The sequence below is a fragment of the Bison bison genome, unplaced genomic scaffold (assembly GCF_000754665.1).
Source record: "Bison bison bison isolate TAMUID 2011002044 unplaced genomic scaffold, Bison_UMD1.0 scf7180017864072, whole genome shotgun sequence".
NCBI classification, from domain to species: domain Eukaryota; kingdom Metazoa; phylum Chordata; class Mammalia; order Artiodactyla; family Bovidae; genus Bison; species Bison bison.
In genome coordinates, this window is record NW_011494644.1 from 11935102 (window position 1) to 11947120 (window position 12019).

The 12019-nt window shown below is 51.6% G+C and overlaps 1 protein-coding gene across 1 annotated transcript in view; it reads left to right on the forward strand.

Annotated features, from left to right (window-relative positions):
- SETD1A (SET domain containing 1A) overlaps positions 1-12019 on the forward strand; it is a 24750-nt gene that overhangs the window by 8893 nt on the left and 3838 nt on the right. Inside the window, 8 exon segments of the mRNA XM_010837446.1 lie at positions 3-522; positions 1039-1215; positions 1337-1424; positions 2200-2357; positions 2488-2575; positions 3864-4205; positions 11356-11424; positions 11427-12016. Of these exon segments, the coding sequence (XP_010835748.1) occupies positions 3-522; positions 1039-1215; positions 1337-1424; positions 2200-2357; positions 2488-2575; positions 3864-4205; positions 11356-11424; positions 11427-12016 (2032 nt within the window).

Below are 12019 nucleotides of genomic sequence, written 5' to 3' on the forward strand. Positions count from 1 at the left end.
AACTCCTTAGAGCTCATGGATCGACTTGGGGCTCAGTGGGGAGGAATGCCCATGTCCTTCCAGATGCAGACCCAGATGTTAACTCGGCTCCACCAGCTGCGGCAGGGCAAAGGATTGACCGCGGCCTCAGCGGGTCCCCCCGGTGGGGCCTTTGGGGAGGCCTTCCTCCCATTCCCACCCCACCAAGAGGCGGCCTACGGCCTACCATACGCTCTGTACGCTCAAGGGCAAGAAGGCCGAGGGGCATACTCCCGGGAGGCCTACCACCTGCCTTTGCCCATGGCAGCCGAGCCCCTGCCCTCCTCAGTCTCAGGAGAAGAGGCCCGGCTGCCCCCCCGGGAGGAAGCAGAGCTGGCCGAGGGCAAGGCCCTACCCTCGGCAGGCACCGTGGGCCGTGTACTGGCCACCCTGGTCCAGGAGATGAAGAGCATCATGCAGCGAGACCTCAACCGCAAGATGGTGGAGAACGTGGCTTTTGGAGCCTTTGACCAGTGGTGGGAGAGCAAGGAAGAGAAGGCCAAGGTGAGGCCCAGTGCCTGGGACTGGAGAGACCAGGGCTCCATTGGTGGAAATAGACCTCTGGCTTCTTCAGGCTACACAGCTCAGAAAAGAGAGGTGGTCAGGGTGAGTGGAGAGACTAGGTGCTCAGTGGTCCATACAGCTGAGCACAGGGGGGTTGGAGGGTACCCAGAACAGTAGAAAAGGGAGGCGTCTGAAGAGTGGGAAGAGCTTTGTCCTGGTTCCACTGCTGCCTCGCGGCAGACGAAGCCCGTAGTCTCTCTGGGCTTCACTCTGCAGTGTCTCCATTTGTAGAGTGGGAGTGATAGCAGCAGCTTTGTGAGACTGGTAGACGGAGTGAGCGGACTGTTGAGAAGATGCCTGTACAGGGGCTGGTGGAGGGAGGTGTGGCGTAGATGTGTGTCAAATGGAGAAGTGAGTGGATGCCTTTCTGTATTCCTGGGGCCTGGGAGTAGTTCTCAGGCAGGAGGCAGGAGGGAGCGCCTGGGTTCTGGGGCTCAGTCCCCCTACTGCCTGCAGCCATTCCAGAATGCAGCTAAACAGCAAGCCAAGGAGGAGGATAAAGAGAAGACAAAGCTCAAAGAGCCAGGCCTGCTGTCCCTCGTAGACTGGGCCAAGAGTGGCGGTACCACCGGCATCGAAGCCTTCGCCTTTGGATCAGGACTGCGAGGGGCCCTGCGGCTGCCTTCTTTCAAGGTACCCGGAATTGTGATCTTGCCTGGTTGGGTGGGGAGAGAGTTGAAAGCGGGGTTCCCTTCCTTAGAATAAGGGTGGTTGGGAACCATGAGTGTTTGGGTTTTCTCTTTTCATCTTGTAGGTAAAGCGAAAAGAGCCTTCGGAAATTTCAGAGGCCAGTGAGGAAAAGAGGCCCCGGCCTTCTACTCCAGCTGAGGAAGATGAAGATGGTGAGTAGGTCAGGTGAAGGAAAAAGGGGAAAACAGTTTGCTTAGATTCTAATGGCCTTCCCTGGTGGCTCAGACGGTAAAGAATCTGCCTACAATGTGGGAGACCTGGGTTTGATCCCTGGATCGGGAAGATTCCCTGAAGAAGGGAATGGCTACTCAGTCCAGCATTCTTGCCTGAAGAATTCCATGGACAGAGGAGCCTGGCAGGCTGTAGATTCTGATAGGAAACCAAGAGGCAGGGGTGAAGGGGTGAAGGTGTCTTGAGGGCAAGAATCCAAGTGAAGATTTGAAACAAAGTTATAATAAAGCAGCTCTTTGAAATGTGAAGTTAGACAGGTTATCCACCCAAAGTTACCATCTAATGCTTAAGCCTGCTTGCACCCTTCTTATCAGTCTAAGTCTGAGCTGTATAGCTTGATGGCTTCTGTGGCTGGGAAACTTCCTTACTGAATCTGGTCTGCTTCCCTGGAGACCTGTTGACTTTAGTACGACTTTCTTGGGCCAGATATTAAAAGAAATCACCTCCCTCTTTCACCCAGCCCAGAAAAGGATGAAAGATAAAACGGGTCCAGTGTGTTTAAATCTGTGTAAAGTGTGAAGGAACTCTGCAGTTTGTATGTTTCTCTACTGAGCCTCCGCTTCTTGTCTGTGAAACAAGGTCTGTGTTATGGGACTGTGAGAAAGGCCAGTGGTTGTGTGTGAAGAGCTCCTTTCACCAGATGGGGCTGTTACTGCTGGTGGTAAATTGCGCCACCTACCCCTCTTCTGGACCTAGATGCTGAGCGAGAGAAGGAGGTTGGAGAGCCAGGCCGTCCGGGGACCAAGCCCCCGAAACGAGATGAAGAGCGAAGCAAGACCCAGGGCAAGCACCGCAAGTCTTTTGCTCTGGACAGCGAAGGGGAGGAAGCATCCCAGGAGTCCTCCTCAGAGAAGGTGAGGAGCCTGCGTTCTGAGTTCCTGCCGCCATAGCCAGCTTCTCTCTGCGCTGGAGCCCCGGTGGCCACGCTTCCTAGAGGGCCAGTTGTTCTTCCCCTGTTAATTCCCAATTGTCCCTTTCCCTAAGGATGAGGAGGATGAAGAGGAAGATGAAGAAGATGAAGAGCGTGAGGAAGCCATGGATGCTGCAAAGAAGGAGACAGAAGCATCAGACGGTAAGCACCCAGGGTGTGCAGTTGAATCCTGGGAAGGGAGAGATTCACCCACCCGTCCAGCCCTTTCCTTGCCCGTGTAACCTGCCCGCTGGATCAGCTAGCCATCTTTGCCTTCCCCCACAACAACCGCCTTTTAGCCTCATTCTTTGGAACCCTTGGCCCACTGCAAACAACACCCAGAATACTGCCTCCTGCTTTCCTCTGAAACAGGCCCTCCCATGAAGACAACCCAGCGTGGCCTGTTTCTCTTCCCAAGATAAGGGGGCTGCCTTTCCTGCTGCCCCTGCTGCTGCCACACCGTGCCTTTCCCGCTTTAGGCACTGCTCTTCCCGTAAAGCCGGGCCACCAAGCTCTGTCAGCTTCTTCCCCTGCCTGCAGCTGCTGTCACTGAAGCCAGCTCTGTGCCTCAGTTGAACACGTGTCTGTCCTTTCGCATTTATTGAGGCCTGGGTACATGGTTCAGTCTCTCTTCATTCTTTTCTTCAGAAATAGATGCTGAGGCCCCGTTGTGAGCCAGGCACCGTTCTAGGTATTAGGACATAGCAGTGACCAAGGCAGAGGTGGTTCCTGCTCTTCTGAAGCTGGCGATCAGCCAGAGGGGAGGCGGGCACTTGACAAACAAGTGGACGAATAGCAGCACTTCCAGTGGAGAGACATGCTTTGAAGAAAATGAACTAGATTTATGGGGTCGGGAGGAACAGGCTCAGGGAATGCGGGAAAGATGGGCTCTTTTATAGCTGATGGTAAAGAGATGTCTCTGAGTGGTGCCATTTGAGGCCAGAATTGTAAGAACGATGGTCTGAGAGCTTCCATCTCAGGAGAGCAGGGGGCAAAGTCATCCGCTAAGAGTGAGGGGCACAGACCTCTTCACATCCATGTGGTCACCAGTTTCCGTCAGTCTTACCGCCTCAGTGTCTCTTCCAAGGGCACCATCTTCTCTTACCTATGACGTCCCCACTCAGCCCCCAGGTCTGCTGGGCAAACTCCTCCTTGTTCTTCTTGACATCAGCATTTTCTTCACAAGGATGCCTTCCCTGATTTGATCCACCAGGCAGAATCCGGGCCTTCCCATTGCCTGCACTGTGCCACCCCACCCCCCAACCCTTCATACTGGAATTTATCACACTGTAGGCCAATCGTGTGCCTCTCCATCTCCTTGTGGGTAGGAGTCCCCAGCACCTAGCACGGAGCCTCACATATCCCTAGTAGTGACTCAGTGAATGAACCCACAGCTTGACTAAGTGAGGGGTCTTCTCACCTCGCCTGACTCCCCGTTCTGGATTTCCAGGCGAGGACGGGGAAAGCGATTCGTCCTCCAAATGTTCTCTGTATGCTGACTCAGATGGTGAGAACGATAGCACGTCGGACTCTGAGAGCAGCAGTTCCTCCAGCTCCTCGTCGTCTTCATCCTCTTCGTCTTCATCCTCGTCCTCCTCCTCCTCATCTGAGTCCTCCTCGGAAGAAGAAGAGGAAGAGGAGCAACCAGCAATCATACTCGCAGCATTGTCGCCCCCTAGAGATCTCCCCACGCCCCTGTCAGCACCTGCAGAGGAGCCCGAGCCAGAAAGGGTTGAAGACTCCCCAGTCACACCTCTCCCCGAACAGGAGAAGTCTCCTGTGAGACCTGCAGGTAGGTGGTGGGGAGCTGCTGTCGAAGTCTTTGTGTATGTGTGTGTCTGTGTTCATGGGAACGGTGGGGTTGACATTTATTAATTGTATGCACATGTGTGACTTCGTTGGAAAACATGCAAAGTTGGCCAGGAGTCACCTTCTCCTGTCACTCGTCCCTTGGAGAGACATTTATGGCCTGACACACTTAGATCACACTGCCAGAAACAGTTTTCTGAGACGGACCAGGTGTTTGGCTACTAAAAACAGAATGGTCTCTTCTCAAATAAGTTAAGGAGAGAATTCCCAATTTAGTAAATTTCTCCTTCTCATTTTTTCTTAAGCCTCTTCCTTAATGTGTAGTATATACCTGGGTTTAAATGGACAGATTGGATAGATGATAACTATTAACAACGTGAACTGAGAAGTTAATTCTGTCTTTGCTTTTCTTTGTGAATTTGTACATTCAGTTGTCATTTTATATCACACATGTAATGTGTCTTGCTGAGTGAACTGTTGTTTCAGGCAGTAGCTACTTATTTATTGAATGGGGGCGAGGGATAGGATAGTGTGCACAATAGGCCCTGTTTTCACCCTCATGAAACTTACCATCTGTAGGAAGAGACAGTTTAGTCTCTCCTTAAAAAAATACTTAAGAAACTCTGTGACTACAAACTGTAAGGGCCATGAAAGAAAAGTCTGGGTACTTTGAGAACCTGAGCACATCTGTGAGGAAGTCTTCCCTGCTGAAGCACCACTGGGCTAGAATCAAGCCAAGGCAGGCAGGAGAGTGTGTGCAAAGGCCCTGAGGCAGAGGAAATGGTGTGCTCGAAGATAAAAAGGAAAGCTAACCTGGGGAGTGAGAGTAAGGGGGAGCTAGGGTGGCCTAAACTGAAGAGATGAGCAAGGACTGAATCATGGAAAATGAATAAGCCTTGCTAAGAATGTGGGCTTGATGTTGAGGGCATTCGAATGCCATCAGAAGACTGACGTGATTATATCCATGTTTTGAAAAGATGCAGTGCAGAGAAAACTTGGAGAGGGGCCAGAGTGTATGCAGGGAGATTAAGAGGCTATTGCAGTAAGGCAAGCAGTGGTGGTTAATTTGGATTGCTCTCATGATGGTACCCCACTCCAGTACTTTTGCCTGGAAGATCCCATGGATGGAGGAGCCTGGTGGGCTGCAGTCCATGGGGTTGCTAGAGTCGGACACGACTGAGCGACTTCACTTTCACTTTTCACTTTCATGCATTGGAGAAGGAAATGGCAACCCACTCCAGTGTTCTTGCCTGGAGAATCCCAAGGACAGGGGAGCCTGGTAGGCTGCTGTCTATGGGGTCTCACAGAGTCGGACACGACGGAAGCGACTTAGCAGCAGCAGTAGCAGCATGATGGAATTAACTCAGTTTTCAAGTTCTGCTTTAGAGATGTGTGTGGCCTTCCAGAAATCTCATTTGAACCTTGTTGGGAATTTGTGGTCTGAGACAGGCAGTGAGCACAGGAAGACCTGTCAGCATTGATGCACCCTGTTCTGGTCCAGATCCCGTGAGAGGAGGAATCGAGGCACTGATTAACCCTAAGACACCTTTCAGCCTCTTGAAGTCCTTGGGTGACAGAAGAGCCAATGGGGTCGCAGGTCAGGGGGTATTAATCACAGTTCTCTTTGGGAGGGTAGGAAGAAAAAGCCGGATGTGATCAGATCTGTGTGTCAGGAGGATCATTTTGCCAGAAGTGGGAGGATTTCTAAGAGGTGAAGAAGGAAGTGGGACAGCTGAGAAGGTTTGAAGGGATGTGGGTGAGCGAAGGGCCTGAACCAGAGCGGGGTGGTTACAGTGAGGATAGGGTGCGGGGAGCGGAAGTGGGAGGAGGGTTTGAGAGAAACTTAGGAGCCAGAACCTCTCGGTTAAAGTACTTACCAGGAAAGGAAACTCAAGGAAAGCCAGAACTAGGGAGAAGTCTGATGCATTTAATTGGGGTCAAGTTTCATGTGCCTCTGGGACCTCCGGGTAGGAACATTGAATGGGCAGTTGGATCAATAGATCTGAAGCTCTACACCTGAAACTGTCACAACCTTGTTAGTCAACTATACTCCAGTATAAAATAAAATGTTAAAAAAGAATAGATCTGAAGCTCTAGAAAACAGTAGGTGGGAAATGCAATAGGTATTTGTAAGTAGAGGTGTGAATACATGTGTATACCTTGGAAGGATGTATGGAATGAGAGAAAGGGGCCAGAGCCTAACTGTTTTATAAGAGATAGTGGGCAGAGTGGAGCCAGAGAAGACTGAAAAGGAATGACCAGAGAGGTGGGAAGGAAACCTGAAGCTCAGGGTATCAAAAGGAGATTGTGGCCTGTATTTTTGGAAGGCCTTAAAAGGAAAAGTGAGTGTTGGATTTGTCAGTTAGGAGGTCACCAACTTATGAAATTGATAAGCTTACCTTGCCTTATCAATTTCAGTAGTGTGGCTCAAGTTAGAGGGTGTTAAGGAATAAGGGCAAGTGACAGATAACCATTCTTTTGGTAAGGGTAAGCTATGCTCGTGGAAGAAGAGAGTTGAGGGGGATGGTACCTAATGTTAGTGAACGTTTCTTGAGTAGGTCCCATGTGCCAGACTCTAGGCCTAGTGCATTGCAAATATCACTTTCTCATTTACTCCTCATAGCATCCCTGCTCCTCCCATTTTACAGATGAGGAATGTGAGGCTTAGTGAGATGATCAAGGTTTCCCAGCCGGGATTGGAGAGATGGCAGAAAAGTGCAGGGTTGATGGAGGGTTAGTTTTTCAAAGTAGGTGAGACTTGAGTGTGTTCATACATTGAAGGGAAAAGAGAGCAAGTGGAGGGACCAAGAGAGAGAGGAATACTTGCTGGAGTGGCACACCTGGGGAGGCGGAGGATGGACTCTGTAGGTCAGATGCAGATCTCTCTGTAAATGGGGAGACAGGAAGTTGTGGGGTCTTTGCCTGAAGGCCACCTTTTCCTCTCTTCAGTAGGAAGGCAGGACATTTCTTTTTACTGTGTGTGTATATGTGTAATTTATTTATTTGGCTCTGCTGGGTCTTAAATGCAGCACTGGGGATCTTTAGTTGTGGCATGTGAACTCAGTTTCAGGATGTGGGATCTAGTTCCCTGACCAGGGATCGAATCCAGACCCCTTGCCTGGGCAGCACAGAGTCTTAGCCACTGGACCACCAGGGAATTCTCAGGCAGGACATTTCTGAGAGTGAGGGGGCACAGGTGGAGCCTGGAACGTTGGGGTGAAGGAAGAGAGATGGGTTGGGTGGATTCCAGGTTAGGTAGAGGTAGTGGAAGGCTTCAGAAAGTAGCGTGAAAGGAGAGGACAAAGCAAGGGCCCCTGTGATCTGAAATGACCAAGAGTGAAGTTAGTTTAGGGGGAAGGTGATGGGCTGGAGGATGATAGAGGATGGGAAATTGAACAGGCATGATGGGGTGAAGTGAAAGGACTTGGAGAACTGTGGTCAGAGGATAGAGGTCAGAGTCACAGTCTGAGGTGGAGGGATGAGATCAGGTGTGTAACTGGTGGAGGGTAACTGAGGATGAGTGCCTATGAGAATCTGGCGAATAGGTGGGCTGTCAGAGCCCTCTAGTAGGTAGATGGCAGAGGAGAGAGAGGAGAGGAAGATGAAGGCCTTTAGAGAATGGTAGGAGAATCTGAGCTACCAAGGACACGACTGGATAGAGACCTGTGTGGTCTGATGGCCGGAGCCTGGAGAGGACTGGTCTGGTGGATCCCAAAGACAGGGGCCTGGACACCTTTAAATCTCGACTTTCTTGTCTTCCCATCTGGTACAGTCTGCTCTGCTGCACATGGTCGTCCTCTGCTTCTCCATTCCAGCAGAATATGTCTGCCCCACAGACAGACCGCCTCCTATCTTGAATCCTTATCCCCGGGGAAGTTTCTAGTTGGGATGGCTTGGGTCACACAGCCATCAGTTAGTGACGGCCTGGGGGCAGGAAGTGGGGTAGGTCATACAGTATAAACAGCGGCTTCTGGGAGTTGTATCAAGTGGGCAGGTACCCCGAAAGTTGTCTCCCAGAATTATGAAAGGCATGGCCAGCTTTCTTTCAGGACGGGGAGCAGAAGGGAAGTCTCTGGAAGAAGCTATGTTGGGGGAGGGATTGGGTTTTCTCCAAAACCAGGCTGCCAGGGGACACAGTAGGCTAGGGTGGGAGGTTGGGGCAGAGGAGAGGGCTGCCCTGGAGCACAGGAAAGGATTAGACAGGAGAGGACTTGTAGGAACTAGGGGACTGGAGAGCAGCACCCAGGGCCTCACTAGCTTCAGAGCGTGGGTTGCTCCTGGCTGACAGCCCGGGGGTGTCTGGAGCCTCGAGAGACAGGAGGCTGGGGGGATGTTGGTTGAGGCAGTGGAGGCATGTTGATCACTGCCTGCTCAGGCCAGACCTGGTGCTGGCTGCCCTTGAGCTCTGTGGATGGTAGAGCCAGATGAGGAACCATGGAGTCGCAGGCCAGAAGGTACAGAGCGGCATGGAGCAGGAGATAAGATCCCAAACTCAGATCCCAGGCTGCCCTGGGGCACAGGCCTTGTGCTGCCACTTGCTACCTGTGTGATTGGGCAGATTATCAACCTCCCTCTGCCTTGACTTTGTAAGATGGGGTTAATAATAGTACTCACATCATTGGCTTGTTGTGAGGATGAAGAGAGTATTTACTATAGTGAAAGGCTTGGGTTAGTGCTTGGCACAAAATTCCAGCTATTAATCTGGTGCAGCAAATTTGAAGCTGGCAATTGAGAGCCACCAGCCTTCTGGTTCTGAGAAGACATTAGCAGTACCTGAGGAAACTGGGTAAGTCTTCACAACGGTAGTGGCCTTGAGCTGGATTCAAAAGCTGTGTCCAGGCTTTCTGGATGGGCGAAAGGAATGAGGTGTTCTGAACAAAGGGACAGGGCCTTTGCTCACCTTTTGCTTACCCCCTGAGCTGCTGCTGTTCAGGCACAGCCCTCTCCCAGGGGCTGTCCTGCAGACCTGACCCATCCCTGTGAGGCCAGTCCATGGCCTCGCCCTTTCATCCTAGGCTGTAGCCAAGGATGTGAGCAAAGGGCCAGGGGCCTGAAAGACCGTGCCTCTTTGAATGGCATACACGTTTGTATATGTAGATTTAGAAAAGGTTTCCAAAGCCAAAAAAGTGTAATTTCATTGACATGAAGGAAAAGCCCAAATAAAGTACCACCTCAGCTTCTTCCTTTCTCATTGGGTAAGACTCCAGTACAATTTTATAAAGCCTTTTAATACAAGATTCAGTTTCTTACACTGTATGTATTTTAACCTCACAGAACAAAGAATATTGTTTGTAGTCAAAATAATGGATACTATAATTCTGGGCAGATCTGGGCAGTTGCATCCTGGTTACAAAATGCAGCTGGCAAAAAAGTTGTCTGATGTCTGTCTGATTGTTGGATGAGGTTCTGTCACTACCAGTCTTGGTCAAAAAAAAAAAAGACCAGAGTCCAAGTGTTGAGTTGAGGCGCCACCCTGCCCTTCAGAGTTGGCACTGCCCCGTGTTTCATGTGATTGTCTCCTTGGACCAGAAGTTCTAGGAGGGCTTCAGAGGGTTTGCCTCAGACGGTTTGCCTCCTTCAGAGGAGGGTTTGCCTCATACCCGACATAGTTAAAAGTGAAGTCGCTAGTCACATCTTACCAGACTCCTCCGTCCATGGGATTTTCCAGATAAGAATACTGGAGTGGGTTGTCATTTCCTTCTCCAGGGGATCCTCCTGACCCAGGGGTTGAACCTGGGTCTCCCACATTGCAGGCAGATACTTTACCATCTGAGCTACCAGGGAAGCCTTCCCATAGTTCAGTTCAGTTCAGTAGCTCAGTCGTGTCTGACTTTGCGACCCCATGGACTGCAGCACACCAGGTATTCCCATCCTGTCCCTGTCCATCACCAACTCCTGGAGTTTACTCAAACTCATATCCATTGAGTTGGTAATGCCATCCAACCATCTCATCCTCTGTTGTCCCCTTCTCCTCCTGCCTTCAATCTTTCCCAGCATCAGGGTCTTTTCCAATGAGTCAGTCTTCACATCAGGTGGCCAAAGTATTGGCGTTTCAGCTTCAGCATCAGTCCTTCCAATGAATATTCAGGACTGATTTTCTTTAGGATGGGCTGGTTGGATCTCCTTGCAGTCCAAGGGACTTCAAGAGTCTTCTCCAATACCACAGTTCAAAAGCATCAATTCTTCAGCTCTCAGCTTTCTTTAAGATAGTCCAACTCTCACATCCATACATGACCACCAGAAAAACCATAGCTTTGACGAGACGGACCTTTGTTGGCAAAGTAATGTCTCTGCTTTTCAATATGCTATCTAGGTTGGTCTTAACTTTTCTTCCAAGGAGCAAGCATCTTTTAATGCAGTCACCATTGCAGTCACCATCTGCAGTGATTTTGGAGCCCCAAAAAATAAAGTCTGTAGCTGTTTCCATTGCTTCCCCACCTATTTGCCATGAAGTGATGGGATAAGATACCATGATCTTAGTTTTCTGAATGTTGAGTTTTAAGCCAACTTTTCCACTCTTCTCTTTTACTTTCATCAAGAGGCTCTTTAGTTCTTCACTTTGTGCTATGAAGGTGGTGTCATCTGCATATCTGAGGTTATTGATACTTCTCCCAGCTGTCTTGATTCCAGCTTGTGCTTCATCCAGCCCAGCATTTCTCATGATGTACTCTGCATATAAGATAAATAAGCAGGGTGACAATATATAGCCTTGACGTACTCCTTTGCCGATTTGGAACCAATCTGTTGTTTCATGTCCAGTTCTAACTGTTGCTTCCTGACCTCCATACAGATTTCTCAGGAGGCAAGTCAGGTGGCCTGGTATTCCCATCTCTTTAAGAATTTTCCACAGTTTGTTGTGATCCACACAATCAAAGGCTTTCCCATAGTTAGTGCTTAGGAAGTGTTTGCAGAAGGTATGAATGAGCAGATGCCAAATGCCTTCCTAATGAGGACATGGCAGGTGGGAGAGGCCAGTGTGTCTGGTGGAAGGTGAGGAGCAAGGGCGGCTGGGGTGTGGACTCCCAGAGGAGGCTGGCTGGTTGCCTGCCTCCAGCGAATTTCCATCATCAAATGCATCTGATCACATTGGCCGAGAAGCTGACCCTCGCCCTTCTTTGTGCTTCCCTCCCCAGGTTCCACTGAGGAACCGCCTTCCAGTGCGCCCCAGCCTCCCCCAGAGCCACCAGCTGGACCCCCGGCCCCCACCCCCGCCCCGACGATCGCCCCTCCTCTCCCGATCCTCTCCTACCCCCACCCAAGAAACGCCGGAAAACCGTCTCCTTCTCTGCGGTGGAGGAGGCACCAGCCCCAGAGCCTCCCCCCGCCGCCCTGCCACAGGCCAAGTCCTCCGGCCCTGCCTCTCGCAAAGCCCCCCGGGCTGTGGAGCGGACCATTCGCAACCTGCCCCTCGACCACGCCTCTCTGGTCAAGAGTTGGCCCGAGGAGGTGTCCCGAGGAGGCCGGAACCGGGCCGGAGGCCGGGGCCGCTCCGCCGAGGAAGAGGAGGCTGAACCGGCCACAGAAGTGGACCTGGCCGTGCTGGCTGACCTGGCCCTGACCCCAGCACGGCGTGGCCTGCCCGCTCTGCCCGCCGCCGACGACTCGGAGGCCGCGGAGACACCGGACGAGGCCGAGCGCCCGGGTCCCCTGCTCAGCCACATCCTCCTGGAGCACAACTACGCCCTGGCCGTCAGGCCGCCGCTGCCGCCCCCGCCGCCACCCTCCACGCCTGCTCCTCGTCCCTTGGAACCCGTTCCGGCCCCCGCGGCCCTCTTCAGCTCCCCGGCAGACGAGGTC